This window comes from Gossypium raimondii, chromosome 4, assembly GCF_025698545.1.
Source record: "Gossypium raimondii isolate GPD5lz chromosome 4, ASM2569854v1, whole genome shotgun sequence".
Taxonomy (NCBI): Eukaryota; Viridiplantae; Streptophyta; class Magnoliopsida; order Malvales; family Malvaceae; genus Gossypium; species Gossypium raimondii.
Window position 1 is genome coordinate 3412807 of NC_068568.1, and position 12657 is coordinate 3425463.

The following is a 12657-nucleotide window of genomic DNA, read 5'->3' on the forward strand; positions in this document are numbered from 1 at the left end:
CTTGAGTTGATCCCTAAGCTTGAATTCCGTCAACATTTGGTGATGCGGCACTTTGAGACTGAGCCACATCATCAAATTTTTATAATTTTCAAGCTCAGGAACCAAAATAGACCTAATTGTCAAATTCAAGTACTAAAATGGACCCAAAAAACTATACGTACGAAAGTGGATCAAGTTGCCAAATTCAAAGGTCAAAATTTACATTAATTCAAAATTATTTGGTCCATTGCTAGTGTAGTAAGGATAAATATTAAAAAATTAATAATGAATTAAAATAGAAAATTGTCAATCATTTAATTTTATTTGTGGAGTTAAAAACTCCACTAACAATAAAATAATAACTCATGTATTAAATAAGTTTTTTAACCAAGAAAGAGATTAACTTTTTAATATTTTTATGTTCGCTTTACGATTCATGTTTGGGGTTCGAGGCTCCCAACAATGTTTCCTCCAAAAATTTAACTTATATTATGGCTAGTAATATTATGTACATTTTCACAATCACATTACATTATTTAGATTTTAATATTTCAGTCATCACGTAATTTTATATTCCCTAATAGTGTTAAGATGCTCGATATAGGACATAATCTCATTCCAATTTATTATTTAGAGATCTTAGATTACGAGCATAATTCTATATTTTAAACAAAATTGTTTATTATTGTTTATTATTTTAATCAATTTAGTTTTATTGTTCTAAAAAATTTAAAATTATTTAAAAACAACTTTTATTTATTGTGAAACAGTAGATGTGATACCTTAAAATTATAATTATTATATTTATTCTAATAATTTATTTTTAGTATATTAATGTGGTTATAATTATAAGTGATAATTGTAACAACTCGATTTCCATCGATGTTGAAAAAACTTGGTTTCAAGTTAAATTTATGAAATCGAATCATCCAAATATTTTTTATCGAGTAGTTACAAAGTAAGTGTGAAATTAGAAAATAGAAATATTAGTAATTAAATTAGAAATAAAATATTTAGTAATAAATTAAATATAATTAATTAGTGATTAAATTGATGAAGTTATTACATAAATAGTACTAGAACTAAATTATGCAGTGATTAAAAACTAGTTGGAGTTAATTTGAATTTGAGCCAATTCTTGAGTGGTAATTGTACCAAGGGCTTATATGCAAATAAACCATGTTTATGTCATAAATAGTGGTTTAAGGAAACAGAAGAAAACCAAAGAAAAAGAAAACAAGAAAAACGTGAAAAAAAAAAATCAATAATTTGGGGGAGAAAAATGTTGTTGGGCTTATTGCTGAGATGCCCATGAACTCATAGTCAACGAGTCAATAAAGTGCCACATGGCACCACCTAATTGGTCAACATGTCAAGTCATCATTTTTAACAGTATTAGGGTAATGTACCCAAAAGTGGAGGGGTAAAACTTGCCATTATTCCTAATTATAATGACGATTAATGATGCAAACTTTTCATGAATTATTTCAACATCGAATATTTAGAACTAAACTTATTAAAAAAATAAATTTTATAATAAAAACAATTTAAAATGTACTTCTAAGAAATTTTAGATTCTGTCGATTAGATACATAAATATTAAATTCGACGAATAAGAATCAAACAACATAATATGATATATCATCCATAATCTCAAATTCTCGTAATATTATTACTAAATGTAACCATATATTTCTTAAATCAAATACCCTTAAAACGAACAATATTTTGTTAGAAACGCAATCCAACAACCCTTTCGTAATCACCCAAATTTATTTAACTAACTAAGGAAAAAATCCAATGGATATGACAAAGTAACAATTAAAGATTATATAAATCTTATAAATTTTAACTTTTTCATTTGATTTGTGAAGCAATTATTATAGAGAATGGATTGTATGAAACTGTAATCCCATATCATCATTATCTCTTTTCAATAAAAAAGTGGCAAATCATATTTTTTCTCCTGATTTCTGGCTTTTTCCTCCTGAAAAAAATTAAATCCAACTAAAAATGCTAAAAGCTAAAATTAAAACTCTGATTTGTCATTTTCTTATTGGGAATGAATAGGGGTGACGTGGAATCGCAGTTCCATACAATCCTTTTTCATTATTATATTGGTTGGTTGAGATAATAGCATTTCTATATCTTAAACAGAAATATTTTTGGGGACGAAACTAAATTGTATAGTTTTATGTCAGTAAAAATATAATTTCACCATTTTAATAGCCTATATCTTTATAATTTTAAAGAATTACATCAAAATTTTATTATTTGAGAAATCAAAATGTAATTTTACTATTACTAATTTATAATTTCATGGTAGGGCTTCGCTTCGCTTAGAAGGTTACTGTAAAGTCATGGATTTCTATATCGTGTTTCATATTTACCATTTAAAACATAATGAAATTTATTAAATAATAATTTAACTTGAGAAATACAATTTTGCACATTCAAAATTATTAAAACTACAACATCAAAAGATTATAATCTAATTAAAAGAATTAAATTATGTTTAAAACCATTTTATATTAACTTAACAATTAACCCACTTGAATATTGATTAAAATTAAATTAAAATTAAGACCAAAATAATTATTTCTTTAAAAAACACGTAAAGAATTACAAAATATATAATTCCACACTAAATATTTTACGAGGGGAAAATTAAAATATGTTTTCGAGGGCTTAAACTTCAATTTAACTTATTTGAGAATAATTTAAAAATCATAAAAGATTTGAAATAAATATTAAAAAGTTACTAAAATTAGAAAAATGATAAATCAAAGATAAAAACGAAAAGAAATATTTTTATTAAAAATAAAATAATAAAAACCCAATTTTAACAATTTTTATTTTATTTTTGCCGATTGAAAAGGATATTATTATTATTTTTTATAAATTATTCATAATCAATTTCAACATTTAAATAAGAAGATAAACACGCTTCAGTATGCACGAACCTACGTCTTCTTACGTTAACAACAATATTAATGCTAATCAAATTAAGACTCAATAAAAAAAAATCAATTGAATCACTTAAACCACCTATTTTATGATTCAACATCAAGTTTAGCTGTAAATTATTTTCTTGTTTTCACACGAGGATGATGCCAAAATAAAATAATGAATAATCTGCACATCAATAACTATATTGAGAAATAAAAGGTGAAAAGTCAAACGTCAACGCCTTGGTGGGATACTTTTGGTATTATAAATTGCGTCAAGTTGAGTGTGCATTTCGAAAATAAATACCAACCCCCCTTATATTTCAACTCTTGAACTATCATCTATGTGCTAATATGGCGTCGTCAATGCTCAAAACCCATAGCTTCATCTTATTCCTTATTCTCTTCTTCATCACTGTCATCGCTGGTCGTCGGTCGGATTCTGAGGTTTTTGGCAAATACATATCTATATCATCATTGGGTCTCAAGCGAGAAAGGTTATCTCACCTTCACTTCTACTTCCACGATGTAATCTCCGGTAAAAACGCCACTGCAATCCGTGTCGCAGCTGAAGCACCCTTGACCAACCGTTCCTCACCATTGATCTTCGGAGATGTATATGTTGTCGATGACCCTTTGACGATCGAGCCCGATGTCAACTCAAAAATGGTGGGAAAAGCGCAAGGATCATATGTGGTCGTGTCGCAAGCGGAATTAAGCTTGTTAATGGTGCTCAACTTTGCTTTCACGGAAGGTAAATACAATGGTAGCACTCTTAGTGTTTTGGGGCGCAATGAGGTTCTTTCCGCCGTGAGAGAGATGCCGATTGTTGGTGGGAGCGGTGTTTTCCGATTCGCTCGAGGTTATGCTCAAGCAAAGACTCATTCAATCACTCAAATCCATGCTATTGTGGAGTATAATGCTTTTGTATTCCATTATTGTTGATGATTAGCTTAATTTCTCACATATTTTATTGCCTACATTTAGGGTTGAATTTACTATTGTTCATCACATGATTATTTTGTTGTTCATATAATTTTCCTTCTCTATTGATAATGGAATCTATTAATACCTAATGTTTCATAGGTTTAGACAAAAAAAATTTAAGTATAGGTTCAAGTCCAGACAAATACAAACAATTTAGATCAAATGAATTGATTAACCCAAATAACAGGGTTTGTAAAGGGTTATTAGCCTAAACACATATTTGGACTCAAAGGTCACACAAGAAATCTTCCCTCATGGAGCACAAACTTTTTTCACAAAGCATCTTCTCCAATATTCTTGAAGGAGCAAGAAACATTGTTTTCAAAATCGGATTAGTTGGATTGATAAGTGGTTGAGGTACTATTCCAGAATAAGGGGTTGGACTGGTTGAACCGATCAGTTGAATTAATTTTTTATTTTATTTTTAATAATTTATTCAATTAAATTGGTCAAATTAGCCGGACTACCCAAAATAGGTAGTCTAATCAATTCGACCATTGACCCGATTTCAAAATCTTTCCAAGAAGCTTCTCCTTCAACTCAAATTATTAGCACGAAATGAGTGTATAATAATATTTGTACATCTTTAAAAATTGATGATGTGACACTGTTTTATTGTTGCTTAAAAGCTATTATATTTTTGGATCATCCTAATATAAATTATTCCTTATAATTTTATCTAAATGTTTACAAAATAATTTATTATAGGGTAAACTATATTGGTAGTCTCCTCAATAGTAATTTTTTTCACTTAATTATGAAAAATAAAAATGATCAATTAAGTATTCAAATTTTTATTTTGTTCACTAATAGTTAAAATACTGACAAAAGTTACTTATTTTACAATTGGCACTTATACATTGTGTCAATTTAGTGTTGATTCTAAAAATTTAACTCTCAACATTTATATATTATGCAATTTAATATTTTTACAGCTTTTGCTTTTCTTTGTGACATTGATGATTAAATTTAAAATAATGAGAAAAAATGAAATTATTATATTGGATTTTTGGGTGTTTCTATTTTGGTATATTTTCGATTAAATATAGCTAATAAATTTGTCTTTATAGCTTTTTCGGTGAAAGAGTCACAAAGAAAAGTAAAACTGTAAAAAATAAAATAAAAATAAATTACATGATATGTAAATATTGGGGTTAAATTTTTAGAATTAAGACTAAATTGACACAATGTATAAATGTTCGAGTTAAAATTTCTATTATGCCAATTTTAAAAGCCGCCACATCATTTTTCCATTAGTCATCTAATAGTTGGTGACCAAAAAGATGAAATCGACTAGATGATTAACCATTTTGTAACTTTTCATAATTAGTTGACAAAAAAAAGTTACTAAAATTAAGTGACTACTAATATAATTTACCCTTTATTTTATATAATTTTAACATATTCACCCATTCATACCATGAGATCATGTTATTTTTGATATTCTTGTGTTTAAATTATATTTCCATTGTGATACAATTATCGTATTTGGTGTGATTTATAACAATGGTTAAAATCATTATATCTATGCTTTATTAGTAAATTGACCCTTAAATTATATTCAATTTTATATTGGTCCTTAAAGTTTTTATTTGTCAAAATAATCTGAACTATCAATTTTATCTCATTTTTACCCAAAAGTATATAGTGTCCAATAAGAATGTGCCATGAGTTTCTTATTGGTTGGTATTATTTTGGGTAAACATAAAAAATTAATAATTTAAGTATATTTTGACAAAAAATTGAAGGACCAATGTAAGAATTGAAATATAGTTTGGAGGCTAATTTACTGGTAAAACCTTATATATATATAACATAAATATAATGTCAAAAGAATTTGAGATAATATAACTTTTTGCCCTTAAACTTGACAATTAGGTCTACTTCGTACTGGTACTTTTCCTATTCACTTTAGTATCTGAACTTGGCAACTAGATTCACTTTGGTCCTTAAACTTGAAAAATATAAAAGCTTGATGATGCGACACTTTGAAATTGTGCCACATCATCACTTGAAAATTAAAAAAAAACTTAAATAAATTTTTAGGTGATGATTTGGTACTATATTATAACGTCACATATAGTGTTCTAATAATTGGACCAGTGGTTGAACCGGTCGAATCACTAGTTTTTTTATTCAATTAATTTGATCAATTCAGCCTAAATCAATACTAATTAAACAAATAATTAAAAATTCATAAGAAAATTAAAAAACAATTGAACTCGTACAACCTACTTAACTATTAGTTTTTGTCCTAGTTTTCAATTTTTACCCGTTTCGAGTAGTTACCAATTCAATTTGTTTGAACTAGTATACTGATCGGTTCTTGGTCCAATCTAGTCATATTTTAAGAACATTGGCCACATCATCAAATCTTGACAGAGTCCATGTTCAGGGACCAAAATGAATCTAGTTGCCCAGTTCAAGTACATGTACCAAAATGGACCTATTTGCAAAGTTCAAGGACAAAAAATTATATTATCTCAAAAACTTATATATATTATAAATAATATAATCAAATTTTGAACCTAATTTTTTGAAATGATGGGGAGACGTGCTAATCTATACTATTATTATAACATCTCATACTCGACTGATAGTCAAGTTCGAGCTATAAGGTGTCACATTTATTGTTGGAGCAACTTCAATCAAATTTAAATAAAATTCATATCGTTGGACATATAAATAAAAATATCATAAACAAATATTACAATAAAAAAACCATTTATGCGTCTTATGCGAGCTTACGAAAGCTCTAATGCTAACCTGAGACCGAATCAGGACTGAATTGTAAAGAATTCAAAGTACAGGTTTGATGTTGCGACATGAGGGAGTTCCTCGTCTCACTGTGACATTATAGGTCATTTCTCGTTGTGAGGGCATACGTTTAACGTTGCAACATCACATACTATTTCTGCAATTTTTCTTTGTTTAGCAACCTGAAATTTTCCGAACCAGTTCCTAAACATATAACCATTATAATCATCTCATATTTGCAACATATTAACATCAGGTTATGCAAACTAATGCCTTTTCTAACGTTAGGCCAATACCTTATCGCCTACAACCCATTTACCTAATGCAAGGCATTTAAATCATTTACATACTTGCCTATTTCACCAAGTTCATATATATATATATATACCATTTCATATCAAACTAACTTTAACTCTATTACAAGCTATATGCATTTAACCAAATTCTAACATTAATCATTAAACTCTAAGTGCATATACACAAAACTTTGTATACCAAATCTGACTCAACCTAGGTACATTCCTTATAACCAACAAAAGAGATTTATACAAACATTATCGAGTCCGAGATTTTGACTGGATGCTGAAGTCGATGTTCGGGATCTCGTTTGGGACCTAACCTACGTACAGAAAAACAAATCGCACGCCAAGTGATAAAACTCAGTGGTATTTCTATAAATCAAATCAATCTAACATAAATGTTATTCAAATACAAATAATCAATTCAAGTTTATTATTAAACTAATTTGTATTACCAAATTGTAACATAGGCTTAGTGATCGATTCATTTGGTTATTTCATATCACCATCTATAAGCATATACTCATATATATATATACACACATTCATCGATTTACATATTTAATTTCATCTCATCAATTTAATCATTTTTGAGTCTGTTGGCTCGTAAATACTCAATCGACCCCCAAGGCTCTTTTCTAGCTAATTCGCATGGTCTTTCACATGCTATCAAATATCATAATTCATATGTAAGCAAATATACCAAATCAATTCATATTTCATTTCAATCTACCATACAACCTAGCCAAATCATGTTTATATAATCCAGTTAACCTTAGTCACATTTCAAGACGGATATACAAATTAGCCAACCTATATCCCAATTTGGCACCATAGTGCATCATCGGATAAACTGAAGGAAATATATTGGCACACATAGTGCGTCATCGGACAAGCCGAAGCAATTATATTGGCACACACAGTGCATCATCGGACAAGCCAAATCAATTATACTAGCACATACACTGTATCATTGGATGAATCGAAGTATAACCTGTACATTTAATAGGCAACCTATTTCCAATGTCATTATATGTTCAATTCACAATCCATCAATCTCAATTCATTATTAGTTAACCTTTACAGTACCGTATATAAAATATCTCAACCCAATTTCATATCAATTATATATATCAAATAAGCCATGCAACTTTCTATTCTATTCAATTTAATCCTCTATCTTGGTATACCATATCAAACATCTCATCTTAACTCATACAAATATTATATACTTACCTCATAACTAAATCATGTAATTTAACATGAATACACAATAATTAAATTGAATTGGATCATAGAAATACAAATCGAAAGCTCGCGTCACTCGTAGTCGGCTCTCACTTTTCTTTTCCCTTTCGATAATCTTATGTCGTATTTAGCTACGAATAATAATTCAATCATAATACAATATCAAATTCCATATCAAACCACATTAATTTTGAAAATCATACATATTTTGCAATTTATTCAATTTAGTCCCTAAAACCAAGACAAACATAACTTCCAATTTAAAGCTCCAAATTGAAATCCGATTTCACTATTTCCCATTAGGGATCTCCTATTTCTCATTCCTATGGTCAATTTTACATTTTATTCAGTTTGGTTCCTAATGCACGAAACTATTAATTAAGTTTTATAATTTAGTCATTTTTCATATCTAAGCTTAAAATCTATCAATTTAACACCTAAAACTTCAAGAAATCAACAATTAAAACTTTCAAAAACTTTAACATTTTTACAAATTGGTATATGGACTAGATAAATCAACCTCCCATGACCTCAAAAATATAAAGATTACAAGAAAATGACCTAATTGCACGTACCAATTTATTGTTAAAACTAGAAACCCTTAAAGGCCGATTCTTGGTTTCTTCATCTTGAATATTCGGTGTTGATGAAGAAGAAAGAAAAAATGAATTCTCTTTATGTCCACTTGTTTTTGTTTAATATTTACATTTTATAATTTAATTATAACTTTTAATAATAATAATAATAACAATAACCGGGCACTATACTCATTTTATAATGGTTTATTTGTATAATTAGACCTTAGTTTAATTGCAATTTAAGTCCTTAAGTCTTTGGCGATTAAAATCCATAGTGATAAATTTTTACAATTTAATCCCTATACCGAAATTAAGCAATTAATAGGCAAAATTGAAGGACCAAAATTTAATATTCTATTATATGAACTTCGTAAATATTTTAATTTAATATTTACAAGCTCGGTTTATGGAAACGAGGTCCTAAAACCGCATTTTTCGACACTACTAACTTTTGGGTCGTTACAATTATTTAAACTTTTGACTGAGTTGGTACAGGTTAACCAAGTACCAACTCAGTTGAGAAAAAAACTAATTTTCCCTTTCTATTAAATGAATGCTATTATTTTTTTGATGGTAATTTTGTTTTTATATACTTTTATATAATGGTTAAAAAATAAATTAAAATTAACATATTTAAGGTCAAATACATGTTCAAAGGATTTATAAACAAGTTCTTTATCACTACACCACGATAAATAATTGCGTGTATTTACTACTCTTAATCTGATGTATTTACGTGTTTAAATTTTATTTTACTCAAAATTTAATCTCATTTTTTTATTTTAATAACGTACATCTTGCATGTGTTATTATTAATTAATTTCAAACCATAAATTTCATTATTTATTATATGTTATTTTAAAACACACGACTGTGTTCTAAATACGTAATTTTCATAAGCATACGCACAAATTTATGATTCGGGATTAATTCTATTCAAACTAAAAGTGGTATTTAAGTAGAATCCCCAACAATTACTTGTTTCTTCGGCTTTTGGTCGCAAATAAACGCATTGTGGTCTTTTACAAGGCCTTAATATTGTTCCTAATGTAGGAGGTAGATAATTTGCATCCATGAATGTGGCCTCGTTATGGGGATCGATTTAGTAATTGCGTCCTAGCATTTTATTTATGTGTTTGTGTTTTGATTCATCAATTAATTCCGCTTAATTTTAATACAAATATTTAATTTTAATTTTAAAAGTTTTTTCATGTTTTGGTTCGTGGGAATGACCCATGTTTTGTTGTCCACCATTTTCGCATCTCGGTGTGTGTAATAGTGAGATGTATAGTTGGTGGTCTTTTATGGGGAATCATCACTATAAATACTAACTAATATAAAGTTACTAGGCACAAAAAAAATTAAAAAACAAAAGAATATTATCTAGTGAAATTTTTGAGTGTTTAGAAGACTAATAATTTTTAATTTTTCGTACAGCTAAATTCAACGTGGTTGTCGGTGATTTGACGTGCTTGACAATGATGCTACAACATTTGAATTTTAATATTTGGTTCAAATAATGTCTGGAAATATTTATGTTTAGAAAATGTCAAAATAAACTAATTGATGATGTATATATATATCAATAACTATATTAAGAAATAAAAGGTACTCAAAGACGGTGAAAAACAGATACATCAGATGTCAATGCCGTGGTGGGATACTCTTGGTATTATAAATTGCATCATGTTAAGTGTGCATTTTAAAAATAAATACCCCCATTGTTTTTCAACTCTTCAACTATCACTTATGTGCTAGTATGGCGTCCTCAATGCTCAAAATACATAGCTTCATCATCTTCCTTCTCTTCTTTATCACCATCATTGCCAAATGTCGGTTGAATTCTGAGATTTTCGGCAAATACATATATATCTTCTCAAGCGAGAAATTTTCTGACTATTAAAATGGTGAAATTATATTTTTGCTATCGTAAAAATGTACAATTTAATTCCGCTTCAAAAATTTTTTTGGCTCTGCCACCCTAAAATATAATGGAAAAAAAATTGATAAAAATAAAAGGCTAAAATGTTAAATAAGCCTTCTGAAAATAATTAAAAAATTAATTAAACCCCTTAATGAAAAGTACATCCAATTGAGTCTTTTGCATCATGATTTGTATCTAATTAAGTTTCTTGAATTCCTTTTTTTTTTTTTTTGTTGTTGTTGTTGAAGCCCATGACAAATCATGATTCAAAAGGCTCAATTGAGTGCACTGTTCGTCGAGGGGTTTAATTGATTTTTTAATTATTTTCGAAAAACTTATTTAACAATCGATTTTTAGCTGGTTCTTTTTAATCTCCAATTTTCCATTTATAATCAAAATGATTTGATTATTTTCATTGTATATCATTAATTCAACCAATTTTCAATTCAATCCCAAATTCTTTTCTTTTTTGCATTTGAATTGAAGGATGATGCCAAAGTTCAGTAATTAATAATCCAAACATCAATATCAAAAGGTCAAGCAGAGCCAAAATAGAGCATCAAATGTCAATGGCTTGGTTATTTTTGTATTATAATTTGCATCATGTTAGGTATGTATTTTAAAGCATAAATAACTCCCCCTTCGTCTTGAACTATCTACCTACTAGTGATCCAATCCGACAATGGTGGCATCAGTGCTGAAAACCCAAAGCTTCATCATCTTCCTCATCCTCTTCTTCATCACCATCATCACCTCCTTCTCAAGACTCACAGTTGCCTATGGATATTCCGAGCTTTTCGGTAAATACATATCTCCATCATCACTAGGGCTCAAGCGAGAAAAGTTATCCCACCTTCACTTCTACTTACACGACGTACTTTCAGGCAAAAACATTACTGGGATTCGTGTCGTAGACGGAAAACCATCGACCAATCGTTCCTCACAGTTTATGTTCGGAGATGTATATGTCATCGATGACCCTTTGACAATTGAGCCCGACATCAACTCCAAAACGGTGGGAAAAGCACAGGGAACATATACAGTCGCATCGCAAGGTGAATTAAGCTTGTTAATGGTGACTAATTTTGCTTTCACGGAAGGCAAATACAATGGTAGCACCCTCAGTGTTTTGGGGCGAAATGAGGTTCTTTCCACCGCGCGAGAGATACCGATTGTCGGTGGGAGCGGCGTTTTCCGATTTGCACGTGGCTATGCTCAGGTGAGGACTCAATCAATCAATCAAGCCCGTGCTATTGTGGAGTATAATGTTTTTGTATTCCATTATAGATGATGATCAACCTTAATTTCTTTGCTTACATTTAATAATTTATGATTTTGAGCTTCGTTATATTAATTTACTATGATAAAATGTTTTATTTATATATTAGTGGGGTGTAAAGATTGATTTTGAATTTTCAGATTAAGCTTTATCAATTCGGTTTAAAATTAATTTTGAAATTCAGATTAAATTAAAATATTAATTTAGTTTCAGTTATGAAAAAACCAAAATCGAATTAATTAAATTAATCGATTTTGAATTCTATATTTATAATTTTAAAATAGGGTAAATTATCAAAATAGTCACTTTTGTTTGCCTCAAGTTACATTTTAGTCACTTATGTTATCATGTTGTAACATTTTAGTCACTGAGCCGTTAATTGACATTAATGATGTAACAGTAAGCTGATGCGATACGTTAAATCATCATTTCAAACGAAATTTTTAGGTTAAGCAATTTTATGTTAAATAGCTGACGGGTCTCTATATTTTTTCATTTTGAGTAAATTAATTTTTTTCTTTTATGTTCTTTTAACTTTCTTTTTTTACTTTATTTTTCATTCTCTTTTGCTTCTCCCTTTGTTTTCCCCCCTTCTTCATTTCTTTTGACATAGTTTTTCTATGTTTTCCATTTGTTAAAATTTCCTTAAGCTCACCTC

At 28.7% G+C, this 12657-nt stretch overlaps 2 protein-coding genes across 3 annotated transcripts; both read left to right on the forward strand.

Moving 5' to 3' along the window:
* Positions 1-3244: 3244 nt before the first annotated feature.
* Positions 3245-4003, forward strand: LOC105778830 (dirigent protein 2). Its single transcript, XM_012602588.2, has one exon. The coding sequence runs from the start codon at positions 3282-3284 to the stop codon at positions 3870-3872; it is 591 nt and encodes a 196-aa protein (XP_012458042.1). The 5' UTR covers positions 3245-3281; the 3' UTR covers positions 3873-4003.
* A 7281-nt stretch (positions 4004-11284) lies between these two features.
* LOC105778829 (dirigent protein 22) lies at positions 11285-12104 on the forward strand. 2 transcript variants are annotated; one of them, XM_052629906.1, is made up of 2 exons: positions 11285-11520; positions 11605-12104. In XM_052629906.1, the coding sequence occupies exons 1-2, from the start codon at positions 11403-11405 to the stop codon at positions 12009-12011; spliced, it is 525 nt and encodes a 174-aa protein (XP_052485866.1). In that variant the 5' UTR covers positions 11285-11402; the 3' UTR covers positions 12012-12104. The 2 variants fall into 2 exon arrangements, with proteins under 2 accessions (XP_052485866.1, XP_012458041.1); XM_012602587.2 differs by having other exon boundaries at positions 11303-12104.
* Positions 12105-12657: the final 553 nt, after the last annotated feature.